At 52.6% G+C, this 21,217-nt stretch overlaps 10 protein-coding genes across 10 annotated transcripts; 4 read left to right on the forward strand and 6 right to left on the reverse strand.

Annotated features, from left to right (window-relative positions):
- Nucleotides 1–1,053: 1,053 nt before the first annotated feature.
- On the reverse strand, nt 1,054–2,926 carry J4E86_003099 (uncharacterized protein; the record flags this gene model as incomplete). The annotated part of the gene is made up of 3 exons (XM_051443655.1): nt 1,054–2,299; nt 2,356–2,655; nt 2,706–2,926. The coding sequence occupies 3 exons, from the start codon at nt 2,924–2,926 to the stop codon at nt 1,054–1,056; spliced, it is 1,767 nt and encodes a 588-aa protein (XP_051305150.1).
- Nucleotides 2,927–4,042: 1,116 nt separating this feature from the next.
- J4E86_003100 (uncharacterized protein) lies at nt 4,043–5,313 on the forward strand (the record flags this gene model as incomplete). Its single annotated transcript, XM_051443656.1, has 4 exons — nt 4,043–4,069; nt 4,129–4,564; nt 4,626–4,808; nt 4,862–5,313. The coding sequence occupies 4 exons, from the start codon at nt 4,043–4,045 to the stop codon at nt 5,311–5,313; spliced, it is 1,098 nt and encodes a 365-aa protein (XP_051305151.1).
- Nucleotides 5,314–5,928: 615 nt separating this feature from the next.
- J4E86_003101 (uncharacterized protein) lies at nt 5,929–7,685 on the reverse strand (the record flags this gene model as incomplete). The annotated part of the gene is made up of 5 exons (XM_051443657.1): nt 5,929–6,288; nt 6,338–7,092; nt 7,149–7,238; nt 7,286–7,516; nt 7,568–7,685. The coding sequence occupies 5 exons, from the start codon at nt 7,683–7,685 to the stop codon at nt 5,929–5,931; spliced, it is 1,554 nt and encodes a 517-aa protein (XP_051305152.1).
- Nucleotides 7,686–8,245: 560 nt separating this feature from the next.
- J4E86_003102 (uncharacterized protein) lies at nt 8,246–8,850 on the reverse strand (the record flags this gene model as incomplete). The annotated part of the gene is made up of 2 exons (XM_051443658.1): nt 8,246–8,700; nt 8,754–8,850. 2 exons carry the CDS (start codon nt 8,848–8,850, stop codon nt 8,246–8,248), a joined length of 552 nt encoding a protein of 183 aa, XP_051305153.1.
- A 1,677-nt stretch (nt 8,851–10,527) lies between these two features.
- On the reverse strand, nt 10,528–12,086 carry J4E86_003103 (uncharacterized protein; the record flags this gene model as incomplete). Its single annotated transcript, XM_051443659.1, has 2 exons — nt 10,528–11,307; nt 11,814–12,086. 2 exons carry the CDS (start codon nt 12,084–12,086, stop codon nt 10,528–10,530), a joined length of 1,053 nt encoding a protein of 350 aa, XP_051305154.1.
- Nucleotides 12,087–12,658: 572 nt separating this feature from the next.
- On the reverse strand, nt 12,659–14,078 carry J4E86_003104 (uncharacterized protein; the record flags this gene model as incomplete). Its single annotated transcript, XM_051443660.1, has 2 exons — nt 12,659–13,699; nt 13,752–14,078. 2 exons carry the CDS (start codon nt 14,076–14,078, stop codon nt 12,659–12,661), a joined length of 1,368 nt encoding a protein of 455 aa, XP_051305155.1.
- A 610-nt stretch (nt 14,079–14,688) lies between these two features.
- Nucleotides 14,689–15,116, forward strand: J4E86_003105 (uncharacterized protein; the record flags this gene model as incomplete). Its single annotated transcript, XM_051443661.1, has 3 exons — nt 14,689–14,733; nt 14,785–14,865; nt 14,916–15,116. The coding sequence occupies 3 exons, from the start codon at nt 14,689–14,691 to the stop codon at nt 15,114–15,116; spliced, it is 327 nt and encodes a 108-aa protein (XP_051305156.1).
- Nucleotides 15,117–15,431: 315 nt separating this feature from the next.
- J4E86_003106 (uncharacterized protein) lies at nt 15,432–17,132 on the forward strand (the record flags this gene model as incomplete). Its single annotated transcript, XM_051443662.1, has 5 exons — nt 15,432–15,624; nt 15,977–16,231; nt 16,297–16,556; nt 16,612–16,872; nt 17,112–17,132. 5 exons carry the CDS (start codon nt 15,432–15,434, stop codon nt 17,130–17,132), a joined length of 990 nt encoding a protein of 329 aa, XP_051305157.1.
- Nucleotides 17,133–17,604: 472 nt separating this feature from the next.
- J4E86_003107 (uncharacterized protein) lies at nt 17,605–19,266 on the forward strand (the record flags this gene model as incomplete). The annotated part of the gene is made up of 1 exon (XM_051443663.1): nt 17,605–19,266. One exon carries the CDS (start codon nt 17,605–17,607, stop codon nt 19,264–19,266), a length of 1,662 nt encoding a protein of 553 aa, XP_051305158.1.
- Nucleotides 19,267–19,600: 334 nt separating this feature from the next.
- On the reverse strand, nt 19,601–20,414 carry J4E86_003108 (uncharacterized protein; the record flags this gene model as incomplete). The annotated part of the gene is made up of 3 exons (XM_051443664.1): nt 19,601–19,724; nt 19,776–20,271; nt 20,333–20,414. 3 exons carry the CDS (start codon nt 20,412–20,414, stop codon nt 19,601–19,603), a joined length of 702 nt encoding a protein of 233 aa, XP_051305159.1.
- Nucleotides 20,415–21,217: the final 803 nt, after the last annotated feature.

Here is a 21,217-nt window from a genome sequence, read left to right on the forward strand (position 1 = left end):
TGATGACCATACATTGCTTCCGTTCATGTCGTGTCAATTGCATCTCAAGAGCCCTGAGAAAAGGGGCGCTGTGGATGAGACCCGCTTGGGGGCCAAGCCGGGATGGGGCGAGCGAGAAAACGTCAGCCTTGGTCCAATCAGCCCCAGTCTGGCTAATTGCGAAACTCGGGTCCGCCTAGTATGGAACATTGGGGCTTGAGCTTGGTGGAAACGCGTGCGACGGCGTGGACTTGTGAGAGGAAGACGAGAGGTTTCCAGGGTCTATCGTGGGGAAAGACAAGACGTTGCTCAAGTTCCACGAGGCGTGTCGTCGCACCTGCCACGCGACGAATTGGTACCTAGGCGACCACCAGCAACCCAGACTCAGCCTCGCACTTTGTGTTGAGCAGTCCCACATGCGAATTTTACTTTGCTAAACACTTCGAGCTGCAAAGCCGTGTTGCGAGCCTCGCCTGCAATCCTTCTGTCGTATCCTCCTTCCTTTAGCGGAGCAGGGAGAGGGGCCTGCTGGGTCTCGCCAAGACGGGTGCTTTCCGATGTATCGGGGTCTAGAAAGCCCTCCCCAGCAGCCGCAATTCGACATCTCAAACTTCGAGATGCGATTTTATCGAGATGGCATGTCCTGCAAGGACGCGGATTTCCCCAGAGGCGTGTCCTGCGCAACCACCGCACCGCAGTGTCGCCGAGAGCAACGTCGCCGACCACAAGTCGACCATGTCCGCTACTTTGCTGATGCATTCCACGATCTCATCAGCACGACCCGACTCCAAGGTTGCCAACCCTTCGCATGACTCTTTCCGCATCAGCGACAACACCAGTTTCATCGCCAGAGAACCCTACAGATTCTGAGCTCAGTTTCAGGATCAATCCTCGGGATCACGTGTTTTCTTTTCGACCCAAGGCGCGACCTCTGGAAATGCGATTGGTCCATCACCATAGTGGAGAGAACTTCCTGAAGTGGGACGATCGCTGTTAATGTGTTTACATTAGGATTAACTACGGAAGCTACCAAGGTATCATGATGGCCTTCCGATTGATTATTTGTTCGTTATTCTAGTTCCCGATAATGCCCTCTACCATGTCCATGACACCAGAGAGTACGCTCTGAATGACAGGATACTTTGGCAGATATGGGTTGTATACCTTTTGACATCTGCCATTGTAATCGGCAGTGTTGCCAATTTCAACGGTAAGCTCGTTTCCAGGCACACCAAGCTTCGCAATCGGGCCGCTGCGAGGAGTGGCCTTTTCCCATCCAGGACCAGCGGCGGGGTTCTTGATGAACTCGACGAACCAGTCGTTCTGGAAGTCGGCAAGCGCCTGCTCTTCGGCAGTCACTCCCTCAACACCAGCAAAGGCACCGTTGCCTCCGAAGAAGAAGGGAATCTCTGCGCCGTGCGTTGGGTAGTCGACGGGCAGAGGCAAAAGGTTGGAGTAGTTGCCGAGGAAGCGGTATGACCAAGTATCTTGGGTCTCGCTGCGCAAGTCGATGAAGTGATCAACAGGGCAGAAGAAACGCGCATCACCGTACTGAGCGCCGCTCATTTCCGAGACACTGGAATAGTCGGCGATGTCGTACGCGGCCTCGATGATGTTGTTTGGAATCTCGGCGACGTCAGCATCGAAGGTCTTGAGCCACGCCGAAAAGTCTGTGTTCTCGCTACCATACACCAGACCGAAGAGGGCACCCTCTTTGTCGGAGTTACCCGTCAGGAGGGGTACATGGGAAGCGTAGTTGCCAGCAGCGAACCGCGCAGCATAGTCTTGGTAGCGTGTCTTCTCGTCTACGACAGGCGTGAAGTACGTGTTCAAGGTGGCATTGAAGGCCTCGGTTTGGAAGGCGTACATGTCCACCTTGCGCAGGCACTCGAGCTGTCCTGCACCAGTTGCGCAGCCAACCTCTTTGGCAACGAGGTCGAGCGCTTGGTTGGTAGGACCGACGGCAGGACCAGACTTTGCGTTGGCAGCCATCTGAACGGCCCCGACGAGTGGTGTGTTGGGGTGGTTCCAGAGGTAGTGGTCAACCTGAACAGAGCCAGATGAATGACCTCCGAACACGACACGGTTGGGATCACCGCCAAACTGGGCAATGTTATCGAAGACCCATTGCAAAGCCTTGTCGACATCGAGGATGCCAAAGTTCTGCGACTCCTCTCCATCGACAAGCTCGGCAGAGTTGGGGTATGCCCAAAGGCTCTCGCGAGTATTGAAGCTAACGAAGACAACTCCCTTGCGAGCGAAATTTTCTCCGACGTAGGCTGGATTGCTGCTTGAGCCAGTCACCATTGCGCCGCCGTACCTTTTTATTTAATCAGTAGATGCTCCACATACAGTTCGTACAAGAAAATCACGTACATGTAGACGAATACTGGAAGACCGCCGGGTGCGTCCAAGCCTGGTGGGGCACCCGGTGGACCTGGAGGGCCTGATGGAGGGCCTGGTGGATGGTGAGGTCCATTTGGTTTATGAGGCATCGGCGGCGCCCGTGGCAGCTTACTGTTCGAAGATGGCGCCCAGATGTTGAGGTTCAAGCAATCTTCATCTTGCTGGGAGTATGTTGTACCGGTAATGGCCTGTGGACATGTCGCACCATACTTTGTGGCATCGAGCACTTCGCCCCTCTTCAGCTTCTTGACGTCCTTAGGAGCCTTCCATCTACACAATGATCAGTAAACCGGAGGCGATGCAGGACCGCCATTACATACCGGTTTTGTTCCCCAGTTGTCTGCGCAAATGGAATGCCGAGGAAAACAGAGTTTCCATAGTCATCAGTGAAACCCTTCACAGTTCCCTGATCGAGAGCCGCCGTTCCATCCGCGACGGTTGCTCTTGAAGGTTTCGGAGGTAGCGGCGTGGCGGCCACCTGTCCGAGGAAAACGCCTAGCGAGAGGCTTTGCAAGCCAATCAGAGCCGAGGGAACCTTCATGATGCAAGACAGGGAAACACGATGTTGGGTAAGAGATAGAGTTTGGCGGGAGGCTGTAGATCGTGTTTGGGCTTACACATGGCTATATAGGGCACCACTTTGGCGGGCTGCCACCAGCTGGAACGAGTTCTCGCCGCCAACAGCACAGCAACACCATGTAACGTCCAACTGCCGAAGATTGCCCGGCGTGGAGCCTGAAGGAGCCGCGAGGGAAAATAGGGCATTTTCATCTCCGTCTCTGCAGATTCCGCAGGATCCGAGGTCCGATCAGATTCAGGGACCGCAAAATTGGAAAGCTAAGCGAGTCGAACCAATCGCAGCTACCGTGCGGCATCCATGCTAGAAGCCCGGCTGAGACACCAAAAGCGCTAGAAGGTGACGGTACCAAGGTAGAACCTGTCGGCCTCGTGCGCCATGTGTCTAGTTCTCGCCTTCCAGACCGGCGCTCCCTGTCGTTCGTCGCCATGCGAGCTAGGATGCTTGCATCCTCATCGGACCGAACCATGGAACCTCGATACGGATCTGAGCACAACCCTTCTCACCCTCGCACCCATGACCCCGAGGCCAACGACGATTTTTTGCCATCCATTACTCGGTAGTCTCTTCACATGCGAGCAGTGGCGTTCACTTCCCACTGCCCCGTTCGGCGGACACGATGCTATACATGTAGTTTTGTCGTCTCGAGTCAGATTCTTCCAAGCAGCGTAGCTGAACCTGCTCTAACGCATGAAATCGTTGCCACTCAGTAGCGGCCGTAGAAGGGTTTCGCAGCTCAATTTTGGCTACCGACTCTAGCGGCCGAGACCTCTCAGATGCTTGCCAGCTTACGGTTGGTTGGGCTTTGGGAGGTCCCCTGATGCTATCATGCCACAACGCTACGGGACGGCATACTAGTTGCACAACCCGCAACATCCTGTAAAGTTACTTTAGGGGGTCGTTTGCCCGTGGAGTAGAGAAAAATGGTACTTGTTGCGGCAGCCCCGCTGTCAATCGACGTTCTACTCACCCTCGTCACGCTCTCCACACACTGTTCTTGGATCTCCAACTAGAGTGGAGCGAGCAGGCTCGAACTCCTCACGGCCTTTTCCTCGGTGACGGCCACACAAGCAAAGCAACATGGCCGACAGTGAGCTCGGGCAGGTGGTAAGTCCTCCTCTTCCTGCATGCATCGTATGCTTGTGCAGTGCTGATTCAGTTGACAGGTGTCATGGTATATCTGTACCGTAGCCACGGTGCCTTTTGTCGCGCTACGCATGTATGCGCGATGGTCGAGACTGGGCAACCTCGGAATTGACGACTATCTGATCCTACTCTCTCTGACATGTCTGATCGGGGACCTCATCATCCAACAGCACATGTGGAACCTTGGGCTGGGCGACATGGCGTCTATAACCCCGGAAAACTTCAAGGGCATAATGCAGATGATCATCCCCGGATCGACACTCTACGTTTCCTCACTATGGGCGATCAAGTTTGCCCTGGTCTTCTTTTACAAGAGCCTGGCTGCTCCAGGTTCACGACTGGTCCTTGTGTATAACTTCACGCTTGCCGGATTAGCTGCCACCTATCTCGTCATCTTTTTCGACATCATCTTTCAGTGCTTCCCCCACGACAAGCGATGGTCGAATAACCCAGCCTGTGAGCAAAAAGCAAACCCTGACCCACATGCATGCGAACGGTGGAGACTGACCATGCGCAGATCAATGCAGTCCCAAAGCCGCCGAGATCAACTACTGGATCACCATTTGCTTCAACATCGCAACCGACGTGTTCATCATCTGCCTGCCCATCACCATGGTTTCCAGGCTGCAGATGAAGCTGAAGCAAAAGCTCGGTGTAGCCGGAATCTTCGCTCTGGGTTTCTTCGTCGTAATTGCCAGCAGTACGTCCCCATCAGATTCGAGATGAACTAGAATCAGACTAACATATTGCCAGTCGTTCGAGCCTACTACTCGCACAGGAACGAAACGATGCTAACCTGCACCGTCTCCATGATCGAAACCGCCATCGCCATAATCGCCACCTGCCTCCCCGCGCTCCGCTCCATGATCCTCGGCACAAACAACACCACCAAAGACTCCGCCAACAGCTACGGCCGCCACTACGAACTCTCGTCCGCGCGACGAAAAGCAAGCGGAAACCGCCTGACGGCTTCGAATCAGATCTCCGGCGGTCTGCACTCCACACACGATACGCGGAACCGAGCAAACGGATCAGAAGACTCGCTCTTCACAGATCCGCCATCGGATCAAATAGGCGGCGTCGAGCAGTTTGTGAGCGGGAAAGGGATAACGGTTAATACCCAGATCGAAACCATGTTTGAGGATTCCAGCTCAAGGAGCAATATTTCTTCGAGTTCGACAAAGGCGAAGTCGCCGTTCAATTAGTACATAAAGTAAAAAAGAGAATAAAGTCATATGATAGCCTTCGAGGCAGCGATACCTTAATATATGTAGCCAACGAGAGTATGAATCATTGAACGAAAGCAGATATATTGCATGAGTGGGGGTGCTGCTGCAAGAGGATGTGATGAGCGGTGTAAAGCCACCGGATGTACCTGTTTGCGATGAAAATAGGTGCTGCTCAGATCGCTTTTTGCCCTACGAAGTGTGCGTTGAAACGGCGCGTTTGTGTGTGTGCGGCGGTATTGGCCGCGGCAAAGTTTCCCGAGTGGAGAGGTCGTGATAGCATGAATCGGGCGGACGGCCTGATTGGGAATGGGGATGATGAACACCAATGCGTTCGAAGAAAGTCAGGATGATTTACTCTGTAGTAGGAATGGGGGAAGTTTGTGGAAGAAAACTTGTAATGTATTGAGAAAGTGACAATGTTGAAGCCCGTATGCCAGATAATCCTAAGATAAAGAGGGCGTCTCAACTTGCCCTCACAAACGCCGGAGTGCCCTCTAAACGCCAATCATGCAGCTCATGGGCCTGTAACATGCCCGAGCAGAGATACTGTACACCAAACTGCCGGAACTCCACCTTCTTCCAAGGAGGCTCTTATACCTCTAGTCCACCAACCATGTAGAATAGCAGATAGGCCTCTGCAGCAAGGACCTCTGCCTCGCTGACCAGCACTACCTTGCTATCGTCGAACATGAACCAGTCGTTGCCCTCCCTGCTGTAACTGACGTAGTGTCCAGAGTCGATTTTGCCCTTGTGCACGATGACACTGCTTAATTCGTATACGAGGGCGTTTGCCGGGCTATTGACGTTGTGGTTCGAGAGCGGTGCGCCGGAGGTCTTCACGGCGCGCATGGCGGCTTTGTGGGCGGTCGTGTAGGGATATATGTCTAGTTTGACTGGGAAGCGAACGGGGGTTTCGATCTTGGAGGACGCGGATTTTGTGTGCTCGAAGCGCTGAGTAATTGTCAGTATAGGGACGCTGCGGACGGCTCTTGGTACTTACCTTGAGGTGAATGGAGAGAACCGGTGGTAACCTCTTGATGCTCAGCTGCTTGGTCGCATTCTGCGGACTGTCGCAATTTCGACATGTGTACTCTGCTGAGCCCAGCTTCTCCTTCACCGTGAAGCGTTCGAGACAGTCCCTCAAATCCAGAGGTGTCTCTTCACCCTTTTCCTCCTTGATCTTCCGCTTCTTGCCTTGTATCCGTACGTCCAAACTAAGGTCCATATACGGGTCTTGCGCCGTGGTCACATTGCGGCAATTGTCGCATGTCACCGTACTTGAGAGCTTCCCGCAGAAGGCCTGATGTACCACGCACTTGCAATCTTCCGAGTCGTCTGTCGATCCGCCGTTCGCCTGGTGCAGCGTGTTGAGTATGAACTGCATGTACTCGTGCGCATCCTGCTGCTGGTATCCTGCGAGAGCTTCCCCCGCCAGCCAGCTGCCCATGAGCATGCTGACGGCGCCAAAGCCCTCTGTCTTCTCAGCTGAGTGGAATTCGACAAACATCTCGTCCAGCGCACAGCTCACACATGAGTCCCTCTCGCACTCTGTCTGCTTATGACCTTCGGAAAGATAGAAGTTTCGTATGAACGGGTTGTGGACGAGGGTTTGTAGGATGACGCTCATGAAGCATGTCTGGCCCATATTATAGAGCCCACGCAGGCCTATCGCGCGGCAGGGGAGGAAGGTCGAGTTGCTGATTACGAGCTTGTGGTCTTCGGTCGTGGTGTTGTCTTCGTACTTTCGCTTCTTGCCTGTATTGTAGTCAGCCAATCTGATTCCCTTCAAGCATGAGCATGTCGCCACACACCCTTCTGTACTCTCAGCACGTCCAACGTCTCGTCGTAGATGAAGTCCTGGCAATTGCCACAGTATATGTTGCCGTCTCGTGACTCCACAGCTGCTTCCTGTTAGCCTTCGCAAGTATACGGCATCGTCGGAACCCACAGAAACAGTGCGACTTGGTCTCGAAGTGCAAATCGCGATCCACCTCGGTCATGATGCTCGGACACTGCAGGCACAGGTACAGCGGCCTCAGCGACACTACATTGCGCGCATCCGCAGGCGCAGTGTACGTCTGGGCTATTATACTCGGTTTCTCGTGAATATTCTGGAGGATGGCTCGGTAGTGCTGGAGCGTCTGCTTGCGCGCCTTCTCAAACATCTCGCCCATGTGCTCTGCCATGTGTTAGCAGCCTCCTCCGACATTCTGGATGGCTGAGCGCTTACCGCATCCATACGCGATATGCGCCATCTGGCTGCTCGGTACAATGTTGCCCTTTGCATTCTTAACAATCTTGGGCGACGCCAGCGCCGACGCCTTGGGGGCCACTGCTATCGTGTCCATGGTGCCGGAGGTTTCGAGCCTTGGTATAATAGACGTGCTTGCGCTCTACATACTGCAGGATTAAAAGATTATCGGAAGCGCTCGCCAGCAGCACGGGCGCAGCACTCTGGTGGCAGCGGCGCTCACGATGCGCGGCTTGGGGAGTTATTTCTGGGGTTGAAGCGGACCTGCATGAAACCAATCAGCAGTGCGCCGCTAGCGGATCTCCCGCCCACGCATCGTGCCGAGTCCGATACGAAGACATCACCATCTTCACACTGCAACTTTGATGTAATTCCCACAGCGCACACGTCTTGTATTTAATTTATGTATCCTTCGATTGATTTCAAGCTTCTCCTCTTTGTCAAATCTTTCCACTTCACTCCACACCACTCTCCGTGTGTTCCCGAATCTTGACCACCATGGCTTTTTCCAAGGGACTTAACCTTCTCGGTCTACAATCCTAACACTAAGAAGTCAGTGTATGCCTCACGCATGCCTCGCACATAGAGAACTTACCCTTATCTCTTCGTTTCACCTTCACTCTTCTTTTGCGCTTCTCTCTCCATCTGCAACCTGTTCTACTCCGTGATGAATCTCTTTCCGGTAGCGTTGCACGCTTTTGTTCGATGACCAAATATTTGATGGCGGATGTTGTTTTGTTTGAGATAGTCGACGTACGTGGCAACGCCTGCGGACCCGACGAGGAGAGCCAGTTTGGAATGCGACAACTCAATGAGCTGACGGACCACGAGTTTCCAATACATGCCTAGATTGGTCGGGACCTGGTCGACGATATTCCCTAGACCGAGCGCAAGGTTTCGGTTCACTCGCCTGGGGAATACGTCCAAGTGGAGGGCGCCGTGGTCCCTGATCGAGGATACGTGATGTCCAAGCTTGGTGTAGATCATGAACATCGACTCGTTCGAAATGTCTAGGGTGGTACCATACGATCGATGTACGGTGCTGTCCTCCTTGGCAGTAGGGTATGAACTAACAATGAGAAGAGTATCGAGGAGGCTTCCAGTCGGTTTAACTGCGAGAGCGTAATTAGCTTGGAGGCTATCCAACTTCACGTTGAAAACTTACCCAGATTGCCCTCACTCATGTCAATCCAATTGTCCATTGTCTCAGGGAGCTCAATAGCATGTTCGCCTTCCACTGCCTGGCCCCATGCATAGTCCATGTCGGGATACGTAAGTGGCCAGGTCGACGGGTCTCGCTCTCGGCGGGGTATAAGGAAAGGCGGGGATTTGCAGGTGTGATCATAGACTGTAGCAAGAAACTCTTGAATCCCTGGCAAAGTTAGTACACATGCACCTTACGTGCTGTACGTAGAGTAGAGCTTACCCTCTTCTTGAAGGTCTGGCAGCAATCGTTCTACTAGAATGCGGATGTCGTCAGCGGTTAGCTCACCGAACAAGTCGTGATCGGTTAGCGAGCATCGGTCGACAATATCAGGTACTGTGCATTCGTCAATGATGCTAGTGGTGGGATTCGCGTCGTCTAGTATCTGCTCTGTCGCTCTGGTGTTGTCGGTGAATACTGTAAACTCATGGGGTGGTTTTGCTTTCGTTGAGCCTGTTAACGTTGTTGATGGTCGAGTCCGCACTGTCCGGTGTTCTGGTGGCGGTTCAGGTAGTTGTGACGGTGATGCTGACAGTGCTGTCAAAGGCGCGTTGCGTGCTCTTGAAGCTGTTGCCGACAGTGCTGTCTTCTTAGGTCTCTTTGCAGGTGGAGAGTTCTCTTTGCTGGATGAGCGCGGTGGCGGCATGGCGGGTGGGAAGTTCTTGTTATAGGAGCGCGTTGGCGGCAAGGCGGTTAAGGTCTTGAGGATGCAATGCGTTCACTGGTGGACGTGAATGACAGATGGAAAACGCCTGAAGCAAGAGAGGTTTGAATATAAGAAACCTCGAGTACCGTGTGCTCGCTGTTCAAAAGCGAGTGACATGAGGCAGTCGCGAGAGGGCCCACACCCAGCGCATTATCGATGGCTAACCACCTTCCCCGCGTCTTCTCGGTGGGTGTCATGAGGCAGTCACGAAAGGACCTCTATCTAGCGCATTAGAGCCAACCATCCTTACCGCGTTTTCTTAGTAAATGGCATGAGGCAGTTGTGACAGAACTCTTAGCCAGCGCATGAGAGGTTAGCCATCTTCCCTGGCATCTTCTTGTTAATTGGCACAAGGCAGTCGCAACAGAACCTTTATCCAGCGCATTAGAGGTTAGCTATCTTCCCCAGAATCCTCTTATTTGGTGGCATGAGGCGGGGACTACAGAATTTCAAATCTGAAATTTATCCGATCGTCTAGATGATCACGCACTAGCCCTACTTGTTGTGAACATCCTTGGATCTAATCTAGTTGGAAAGTAGCTACACATATCCCGCTCTACCTAAACAATCTTGAATAATTCATTGTACTTCATCAATACCAGCATACGACACTGTGCCAGAGTGGTTTAATGGTGTAATTCGAAAGAGCTTGTCTCCATCAGATCCTGGTATCAGATTCCGGTCGAGTCGTCGAGCCATAATGTCTATGTGCATTACAGCGTGTGATCGTAGGTCCGCCACGTGGTACCCAAATTTAGCGTATAGCATCCACATACAGACGTTGCTTATGTCGTCCACAGTACCATAGTGGTTATGAACACTACCTTCCTCCGATGCTGTTGGGCAGCTGGAGATTAGCAGTAGGGTGTCGGTGAACGAGCCGATTGGCTTTACGAGACCGTGTTCCGACATATTGAGCCACTTTGGTAATAGACTTGGGTCGCCGAGATCTAGAGCGCGCTCGCCGTCGACTGAGTGCTTCCAAAGTAAATCAAAGTCAGGGTTGACTAACGACCAGGTAGTGGGGTGTCAAGATCGCACTGCTATGCTCAATGGAGGGGATTTGTCAAGGTGCTCTGCTACTGTCTTGTAAAACCGTTGGATTTTCTTGGAAGACAGCGCAGGTAGAACCTTTTCCACCATGGATGTAACCTCGGCGGCGGTAACATCTACATTAAAGAGGTCTTTGTCGCGTAGCGGTATCTCGAGGGAATACTGTGTCTCCATCATGTCATCATCGTCCGCATGGTGGATGTCGGCATCGTCGTCGGACTGGTTGGCCTCGTCTTCGAACTGGTTGGCCTCGTCAGACTGGTCGGCCTCGTCCTCAGATTGGCTGGCCTCGTCCTCGTTGTCGTCTGAACTCAGAAACATGTCCTCTTCGTCGCCCTCGGGATCGCTGTAGTTCTCTGACTCAAAAACACTGCCTGTATCATCGTCTGTTGCTCCTGCTATGTAGGACTCGTGCAGGCTGTGTGCATCATCTTCATCTGCATGTCGACTGGTTGACCCTGCATCTAGTCGCTTTTTGGCACTTCTCGTAAGCCTGATGTCCTGTGCGGGGGGCCGCGCCGCATCCGTGTCGTCGTCGTCTTCTCGTCGCCGTTTCCGCTGAGTATTGATGGGCTTGGGTGGTTGGGCGGGGGCGACTTCTTTGCTCTTTGGTGTAGTCTTAGTAAGACGGGGCGGGGCGGTGCGCGAGATGTAGCCGTCCATACTCTTTTGCTTGTATGGGTCATGTTGGATCTTTCTTTTGGCCATAGTAGACACTCCTAAGGGGGGTGTGGCGGCGCGTAGACCTTTGGCAGCCTGAAGGTTGATAGTATGTACCTACACCGAGGTGATGCTGCAAGTGAGGGAGTAAGGCAGGAGCGTATAACAGCGCGTGGAACTTTGGCAGCCTGAGGGTTGATAGTATGTACCCACACCGAGGCGATGCTGCAAGTGAGGGGGTACTACAGGGTAATGTAGCGGCGCGAGGACGTTCGACAGAGGCAAGGAGGGACGAATAGTGTTGACGAGAGGTGGCTTCGCCGCCTAGCAAGCATAGCAGGAGCGAGCTTGGCGTAGCTAGGCGGCGGGTGTAAGACGTCTTTCTGGGGAAGAGCGAGCGCGCTAGAGGCAAGCGCGCTGGAGTTGGTTGTAGCCATTGCAGTGCGCGAAGCAGAAGCGAAGCACTAGTTACCAAGAGTAGTAAGAGAGAGGCCGATATAGAGAGATAGTAGAAACAATCGATTGCCATGATGAAATCTTAACAACATTCTTCATTTATTCATTCTTCTTCTTCCTCCTTTTCACTAACAGAATCCCATTACTTCCTCGTACTCCAAACCCCGTCCTTGCGAGCGGCTTGGTGCTGTGACTTGACTAGACCCTGGCTTGGTCGTCTTGGTGACTCCCATACCCCAGCGCTCAAGTTCTTCTTGACTTTCCGTCCACTCATCCTCACTTGCCCGTGGGGTAAAGATGATGGGTTTCGGGCGCTTCTTTAGCAGCGTGGGTGTGCCAAGATCGGTGTGGGAATAGAGTGCCTGTCGTTGCGCGCGACAGTGACCGATGGTGAGGTTGTGTCGGTCCGGTGTCAGCATGGTGGCGGCGGTTGTGCTGGGTGCAGCCATTGGATGGTAGTATGTTGATGGCTAGATTGGTCGATGGCTAATATCGATGAAGCTTGTAGTGCGACGTCGAATTGTAGGCTGAAGTTGTGGTTTGGATGTTGATGTTGAGTGAATGTGAATGTGAGCGTATCCTCGTAGGAAAGCTTCGACTTTATACCACACTGCAAATGATCAGCGCAAAGTGTTGATCAGGGTATCATGCTGCGGCCAGGGGAGATGAGAAGCTTCGATATGGTTCTCTGTACTGTGCTACGTGTCTAGCGTTATCCTGCTGTATTGTCGAAGCTTAACGTGATGATGGTGGTGAGACCAAGAAGTGGCGCCACCTGTTTGGGCAACCTCCGAGTAGAAGCCGATGGAAATGCTTGGCCGCAACGAATGAAGTGCAATCATAGTTGCGAATACATTAGCTATGTAATGACCGATATGTAGTAATAGAGCGTAATCTTTACGACAAGCACGAGTGGGGTATCCGAGATCTAAACAGAACTGAAAAGAGAGTAGAAATGATGGAAACGAAGAGGGATGAGGGACACTACACCCTATGCGTCCGATACTGCCGGCGACGGCGGGGGTATTGGGCCCAGGTACTGCCTTTTAGCATGTGGTAGTTCGTTTGCATCCTCGCATGCGCGCTTCACCGACCCGTTCGCATCGCCTCCGTTCTGTGCCTGCTTTCTCTCCTTGTTCTTAGCAACTAGCAGCTTCCACTTCGCTTTGACGCGCAGTACGGATGTAACGCGCTCGAAGTGCGATAGTGGCGGTGCAGGCTTCATGTCTATGCAGTCGATTCTCCTCAGGCCAATTGATTCCTTGTTGTTCAATGCCTTTGTAAGAAGCTTAGCCATGTAATCGATTTGTGCTTGATTCAGCGAGGTGTGGCGCAGACCGAATCGTAAGGTCAAGTAGCTCTGTGCTCGTGGACGGTATTCGTGTAGGGCATCGGCTTTGGAGGGAGTAAGGGGCGTCAAAAAGATGTGCTCTTGATTTGGCTGAGGGTTCCGGCTACGACCCCAGAGGTGTGAGGGCGTATCTATGCGCCTCTTGTCTTCGTTGATGCGCTGTGTCAGGCTGAAAGTAGATATTGGACGTTTGGGATCGTTGTCGAGGAAGTATTTGGCAGCGTCGATGAAAGCACGAGTGTATGAATTGGGGCCAGGAGCGGCAGTCGTTTCGTCGAAATAACAGGCGCTCAGCAGCTCGAACTTCTTCTCTTGTTGCCGGCTGGATTTGACAAGATTGCTAGAGTAGCAAGTGTCCAATATGGTCAGTACGTCGGCCTCGACGATTGGCTGACGGAGCTGCTCCTCTGCCATGTTCCAACTCGCATGGGCTGTATTAATCAAGCCTTTTGATTCCTCGGGGTTTGGAGTTCCTGTGAGCTCCAGTGTTTTGGTGGATTCTTGGTAAACGCCGTGCCCAGTATAGTAGACAATGAGCAGACTTTGCGCTCCGTCATGCTCGCAGATGAATTGGCTGATATGTTTGTTGAGCTGATGCTGTGGCTTCTCCCGTACGTTCAATTCGACCGTCTTGGTTTGATAGTAAAAGCGATCGCGAAAGAGGGTTTCGAGTTCTTTGGCCTTGAAATTTGTTAGTTATAATCTGCACGCAACGCGTTTCTCCCTGACATACCTCGCCACCAGTCATGAGCTCGTCTAGACCGTCTTCCCACTTGATCAACAGCACTGCAACTTTGGTGTAGCCGTCTGCCAGATCCATGTTTTCTGCGATGGCCTCTGCCCACCAATTCTTTTGCGTCTCCGCGCTCGGTTCGCCATTGTCCTTGTTAGGCGTGCTCTCCACAAGAGTCTCCTGAGCTTGGGAAGACTGTCCGGTGCGCTGAAGCTCGTCTTCAATCGAGCGTATGCGAATGTCGGCATTGATGACTTTGTCTTGGACGGAGTTTGCGTTGCGAGGAGGGGCTATCTCGGTCGTCGTTGCTGCGTTCGCGACGCGCATCGTGGAGTCTGGTAGGGGAGCCATCGGGTGGAAAAGCCTCCAAGGTGCGAGGCTGAGAGAGTTCGCAGGTGCCCGCCATTTTGAAGGGTGGAGTTCGTAGCCTTGGAGTAACCTTCAGCCCCCATATTGGGTGCATGCACCACGGCTTGAAGAGTGCGGAGATAGCAGATGCAGCTGGCCTTGGCCAATTAGCGCACCGCGCAATCACACCACCACCATTGGGGGCCAAAGGCAGTGCCTCCACCATGCATCCCCAACGCTCGTCTTACTAAGAACTGGGCGTTCCGTCCCGTGCCATAGCCTCTTTCGGTAAATGGCCGTTCACGATGACGGCTTGCTCAGCGGTAGGACACCTGTGGAGGGGGCCATGGCGCATGGGTGCCCCATCGCTGCATGCACCTAAGCAAACATTCCAAGCTGCGGCTGTGCAAACCCAAAGGGTCCCGACTATCATCAATACCGGTCACGAACCTGTGTTGCTTGGGGCTGCAGCAGGTACATGGTCACGGAGGCCAGCAATAGCCCTCTCTATAACAGAAGACAGCCTGCTCCTTCCCAAGGGCATCACCTACAAGGCTATTTTGCCTCGCTTTACAGACTTCCAGTAATCATGGCAACCGATATGCTCGAACATCAGCCTGTACTGGCTGTGGAGGTGAGTCGCGCCCCGTCATTGCAGCAACGCAGAGCTGATACGCAGGCATAGGATCAAAATTTGGACTCTACACCTGGTAACACGACCCCTATGACCAAGTCTGGGGTTGGCCAAATCACAACCGCGGATCTAGTATGTCCGTTCTTTTCTCAGCGCAACACACTTTTCTAACAAAAACTCAGGCGGATGCGCGCTTCAGCAAGGGCGACAGAGTGCGCAAGAAGGCATCAGCGCCCGGTGGTGCTCAATCCAAGTCCGCCTACAAGATCTACGCGCGCAGGAGCAGCCCTCATGGCTGGATCGAGTATCAGCTTGAAGACTACTACACGCAAAAGGTGGATGGCAGCTGGACACGCGAAAGGGACCTCAAGGCCGGCGCCTGAACAGTGCTACATTGCCTGAGGCTGAGCTCACCGGAAAGTCACCAGGCAGCTGAATTTGTGACGCGCGCAGCCAATTGTGAGTGAGGCGTTGGGGCTGAGTCTTCCACATGCGACCATCATCTTTCTGCTTCCCGTTGCTCAATACTACTTACACCCTTCTGTTGCCACAATCTATTAGCCACAACTCACTCTTAATGTTCGCTTGAGTGATATTTGATTGTGCAAAATACCTTGCTCGTCTTCTCTTCGTCCGCTCGTTTGTCGCTGTCACGCAAGCCTCGCTTGTCTCTTCTCGCCATGACCCCTCTTCGCACCATGACCGGGGATACATTTACCGATGAGAAGACACCTCAATCGCCAGTATCTCCAACGGGTACCGACACAACCCTAAGAGGTGACGCCTACATCGAAGTAGCGGACGAGAATAGCGACTGCCACCCTACTGTGTTGGCCCCAATGCCAACGACCTCAAATGATGTCGACGTTGACATTGAAAGTGCACAGCCTTGTAGGTCACTCCATGCCACTATTTTGGCCCCCAGCGCCAAACATCGTCGATGTTCGGCATCAGCTGAAGCGCAATGGCTCAAACCGGTCAGCCAGCTCGTATGCATGACGTGATTACAATCTAGGGCCATGATTGGTATCCATATGAGCAACACTGACATTGCTTCAGCGAATGACAATAAGCGGCCTGGATTGATGCATCGCATGACAGGTTCATTCCGCTCCGAGCCAGAACCTCTCTTCGTGACTGAGACCAACACTCGGACACGTGAGTATATTCAGGATCCTTCATATCGCTTGTCACTGATCAATCGTAGTGGAAGATACACCTAATGGCTTCCCAAGGCTCGCAGCATTCCAAGCTAGCGACACAAATTTTGCATTATATCGTAGTTTCAGCTACCTGCACTCACGTGTGCTGCTTGATTTGCAGGATGAGATCACCTGTTTAGAAAGAGAACTCGATGAGATCGACTGCGAAGATGCGTTTGAGAATCCGACTCGTCTGAAATCAAGAGACTACGACATCCAGCAGCCTATCGGTGAAGGAGCTGATCGCAGCCGTCGAGTCATACTTCGCGAGATCAAGGCTAAACTGATCGAATACGGTATGTATACCTTAGCGATAACCGCAAGCATCCTAGCGGAGAGCACATGGCTAATTGAGGCATAGATGAGGTGCTCATAAAGGCAAGAGAACTCCAGTCTTTCCAAAAGCCATCAGATCGCAACTATCGCAGTGTGCGACGCTATTGCTTCAAGAAGAAGCCGCTAATGGATGACGTACTGGACTCCATCCGAACAAAGGAAGACATAGTCACCATTCACAACGGTCGTGAGTGGGCGAGCTTCGATGGTGGCGTAGAGACGATGATAGGGCAAACAGACCGCTTTCTTAAGAAGGTCTTCAACACAGAGAAACCCCCACTACAGGTACGTCAACTCTATCTTCCAAAATGAAGAGCCAAACCACTTACACAGTCGGCAGAAATACTTCCGAACCCCAGAAGCGCAAAAGAAGACCAGTGATTCCGACATCTCCTACTACAGCAGCTCTCGCGTCGACAAACTGGTCAACATCCTCATCACCTTCATCATATTCTGTCTCCTCGTGGTACCAGTCATCACCATGTACCAGTTGACGAACACTGCTGCCCATATTGAGACCGACCCATCAGGCAAGACTTCCGCCCAGAGTCAAGTGGACATTAACAAGCGAGATACATTCAACGCAGTTGGTGTGCTCATAGTATTCACATTACTATTCAGTGCTGCGATGAGTCTGCTGACCAAGGCGGCGAGGCATGAACTTTTCGCGGCGTCTGCAGCCTACTGTGCGATCTTGGTAGTGTTCATTGGGAATTTCACTGGGCCTGGTAATTGACATTTCTTTGTCGACGGTACTTATGAAATTACGATGATCTACAATATCTCCGTTTGCTCTGTGTTGCATATCCATCTCAGTCCCAACCTACAACAACGCTGCAGGCGACGACTATCGCCCAGTGAGGCGGTCTGTGGACACTCTCGGACTTTTTTAACCCGCCACGACCTTCGTGTATTCGTACTTGCCGGCAAGTCGGGGATTTGACTCTCCCGAGATCCCGCTGACCGGTATGCGAGGCTTGGCGTATAGTAAGCCTTAATGCGACACTACCAGTAGGCTACTTAATCCAAGCCCTTTACTACACCAAGGCACATATGATTGGCACCCCTACTGCTATTAGGCACACATCTGAACGCCATTTAGTGCGGATGTAAGGTCTACAAGCCCTGGGCAATCGACTATCCGATACCTCTCACGTGAGATATCGCCCGGGCGTACCCAAGTATCGCTTGTGGCACATGCATTTGGTTCGCGTCGCTTAGACGTAAGACATATATTTGGAGTATCTGCCCGCACCAAAATTGATACGACATCGGTAAATCACCTTCTCCTTCTTCTGTGAGGCACCCAGTGATAGCTTTCGCTTTCTTAAACATGTCCTTCCTATCGAACTACTTCCCTGGGCAGCGAGTCGCTCCTCCTCGCATACCCACGGATACCATCATACCCCTCCACAGCCGCGACGACACGCATCAAAACAGAAACGTTTCAGTCGAATTCACCATGTGTTTTGACGAAGTTCTTGACGAGCGGAAGCTTGTCGAAGCATTATGGAGGTTGCTGGAGAAACCGGGTTGGAGGAAGTTGGGAGCACGACTGCGCCTCAACACCAGCAACGATAAACTTGAATACCACATACCAGCACAGTACACCAAAGAACGACCGCCAGTCAACTTCACCCATGCGATTTATGACAGCAAATTGAAGGACCATCCTCTTGGTTGCCAGATTCCTACTGCAAACGAGCGTAACGACAGTGTCCAGGTCTTCGGCGTTCTAGAGTCGCAACGTGGGGTTATAAGTGCGAAGGGCAATACTTCAGTTCTTGATGACTGGCTTTTTTCAGACGATGCGCAGTTAGGCTTACATGTAGCGAGCTTCAAGGATGCGACACTCGTCACCCTGACTTGGCTACATACGCTTCTTGATGCGATGGGGCGACAGACTCTACTGAGAGCGTGGACGGCAGTGTTAGAAGGAAGAGACGAAGATGTACCGGAGTTCTGGGGTTACGATTTCGACCCGTTGACGCGGCTTGGAGCTTCTCTCGATGAGGACAACCAGGATGCAGAGGGTTTGAGTGCCGGCACTACGCAAGTGCAAGAGAAAGCGCAATCTCAGATCTGGATGGTGATGTCAAACTTGAAGACCTGGCTTCCAAGCTTGCTAGACCCCAGAGCGACGCTCGCATACCTTTATTCTCTGTTCTTTAGACCGACGACAACGCAGAACGGCCGTATGCTCTACATGCCCGCGGCTTACATGGCTCGCTTGCGAACTGAAGCAATGCGCGATCTTGAATCTCTCGACGCCTCACGAATAACCTACAATACCTCAACGTCTTCCGCACCAAAGCCCTTCCTCTCAGACGGCGACATATTCTCAGCATGGTTAATCCGCCATCTCGTTTCCTCTGACACCTCTCTGCTCAACTCACCCCCTGCTCGACCCGTCATAATCCTCAATGTCTTGGGCATGCGAGACGTATTATCTACCTCGTCATCCAAATACGAGGTCTTGATTCCAAAAGGAAAAGCATATGTTGCAAACTGCACAGGTGGAATCGTTTCGGCGTTCAGTGTACAGCAGTTTGTCGGTATGCCGTTGGGTCACGTTGCGGCTCGTATTCGCAAAGATCTTGTTGAGCAGGCGAATAGAGAGGCGGTGGAAGCTTCGCAGCGTGCCAGCCGCAACGGACAGCAAAACCTTACGCCTCCGTCGGATCCGCAGATGGGGCCGGCAGCCTACGTGTTCTCAAACTGGGCAAAGGCAACGTTGTTTGATACAGATTTCAGCGCTGCTGTCGTTTCTGATGATGGTGATGAGGGTGGGTTGACTAGTAGGCCGACCAGAGGAAAGCCTATGTATATCAGTGTTAACGGTCACGATAGACGGGTGGACGGCTGGGGTAAAAGCTCAGGGGGCATTGGTATGTGTGTTGGTAAGGATGCTAGGGGTGGGTATTGGCTTGGAGCAATCACCCCAGCCAAAGAGTACGCGGAGGAGTTTGAGAAGACTGTGTTGAGCGATTTCTAGGCCGGTGGGCGGGTCACCGAGATGGACAGCGTCACCAGCCTTGTTACTTCCGAATTGGCATCACAATCTGATAGACATCTTCGAGTAGAATATACGGTAGGTGTTGCATTAGTTGAACGAATTATTTCGCTCAATGACTACAGAAACTCCGGCCCAGTGGCGCCATTCGCTAGAGTGAAAACTCATGAGGATATAATACATCAAGCGCTAGGCTGATGCACTATGGGTATACGTGTGTGTTGTTCGTGGGGCTTGGTAGATATGTGTGGGCACATCTTCGTGCTTCACAACCCCCATGCCTTTTTTCTAACGGAACATCGAGCGGTTTGAGGATCTAGTAGCGGACGCCATCAGCGGCGGCCTCGGTGTGTGGCTGAACGGCCTTCTCGTGTTCGAGCCTGGCCTTTCGGCGGTGGTCCCTAATCTCGTGGAAGGAGGCCGTGATGGCATGGAGGAGTCTGGTAGCCAGTCAGCAGATGATTCAGGGATTCGGGCAGCGGAGAACATACGTGCTGATAATTGCCAAGATGAAGGTGCCCCACGGCAGGTTACAGCTGTCATCACGGCTCGCAGTCGCGCCAGTAACAACACCGGTATTGCCGTTAGCAATACGCTCCGGGCTGTAGCAGTGACGAGCACCAGCAAGACCTCCGTTCGGTCGCGTAAGCACAGCCACTGCGATGAATGCTCCAACAAATGCAAGGTCGAGAAGTACCCAGATCCATCGGAGTACTCGACCGCCAGGGTTCGCTGACTTCTTGATGCAAGAAAGTAGGATCGTGATCAAAGTATACAGCACGGCGGCGGCAAGAATGCCCTCGACTGCACCATAGCTGCCGTTGATGCCGCGATAGGTCTTGACGCTGTTGACAAGGCGATACACCTTATATAAGCGTTGAGAAAAGATGCCGAGTGAGACCACAGAGCTGATGAATTGTAGGAGGCGTGTGAAGCGTAAGAACCAACGGTAGAAGGAAGTGTTCTTGAGCTTGTCCGGCACGAAGCCTAAAGATGGGTGTACGCAGTCAGTATTTGTCTCACATGCAGTTCATGAGTAGTTACTGACGCGTAAGAAGACCTGTTTGCTCGCGCTTGTCGGTGACTGGGTAGTCGACCGGACCGTCAATGGGCTCCTGGGCGTGCACCATGTTGATATGCTGGGTGTCGACGTGGATGGTATTGATGGATTGGTGAGTTCTGCTGAATGCTGAAGATGAGGGCAGCGCAAAGATCTACTATCTTATAGCTCTGAGGATGAGGTGACAGCGACGTGACACAAAGACCAGGCCCCTCTTACCCGTTTGACACGGTCGTCACTCACCGTCACCGTCAGCTTCGGTACCAACCCCCCGCATCCAAATTAAACCTGGAACCGCGGAGATTTTGCTTAGGCTTGTTGCACGGCAGTGGCATGTTGCCTTTGCGCTTTCTCGGCACGTCATGAGATTGGATGGCTTTGAACGACAAGCCACGATACAGGCGTGATTGGTGGCTGAAGACCAACGCACGTGACACCGCTAACGCAGTGCTAACCTGTTGCAGGCAAGTACGTCACTGAAAATCCCCATGCTTTTTCTTGAACGTGATTTGGAAATCCCATGCATGGGAAACCAGTTCTATGCGCGTCACAGCCTTGCCGATCTCCAATGGCACATCCGTCGTGGCTGCCGAATCGCTCGATGCTGGAGTAGATCATCGTAGAATGACGAGCCCCACCCGTGGGCACTTGCTTTTTAGAGGCGATCGTGGTGAAGCTTGTTTCTGTGGCTTCAAGCTATAGGCAAGCTAAGGTTCCGTTAACCGATTGTCTCACGAAAACCAGATTGCGAGAGCATAGGGTGAACAGAATATGTTCCTTGATTCATACGCCAAAGCGTCCAGAAGCGGTTGTGCGACGAACTTCTGCATGCTCGCCCTTCAAAACTTGTCGAGCGCTACTCGCATTCGGATC

This window comes from Alternaria arbusti (genome assembly GCF_024043155.1).
Source record: "Alternaria arbusti strain BMP 1465 chromosome Unknown scaffold_3, whole genome shotgun sequence".
Classification (NCBI taxonomy): Eukaryota; Fungi; Ascomycota; class Dothideomycetes; order Pleosporales; family Pleosporaceae; genus Alternaria; species Alternaria arbusti.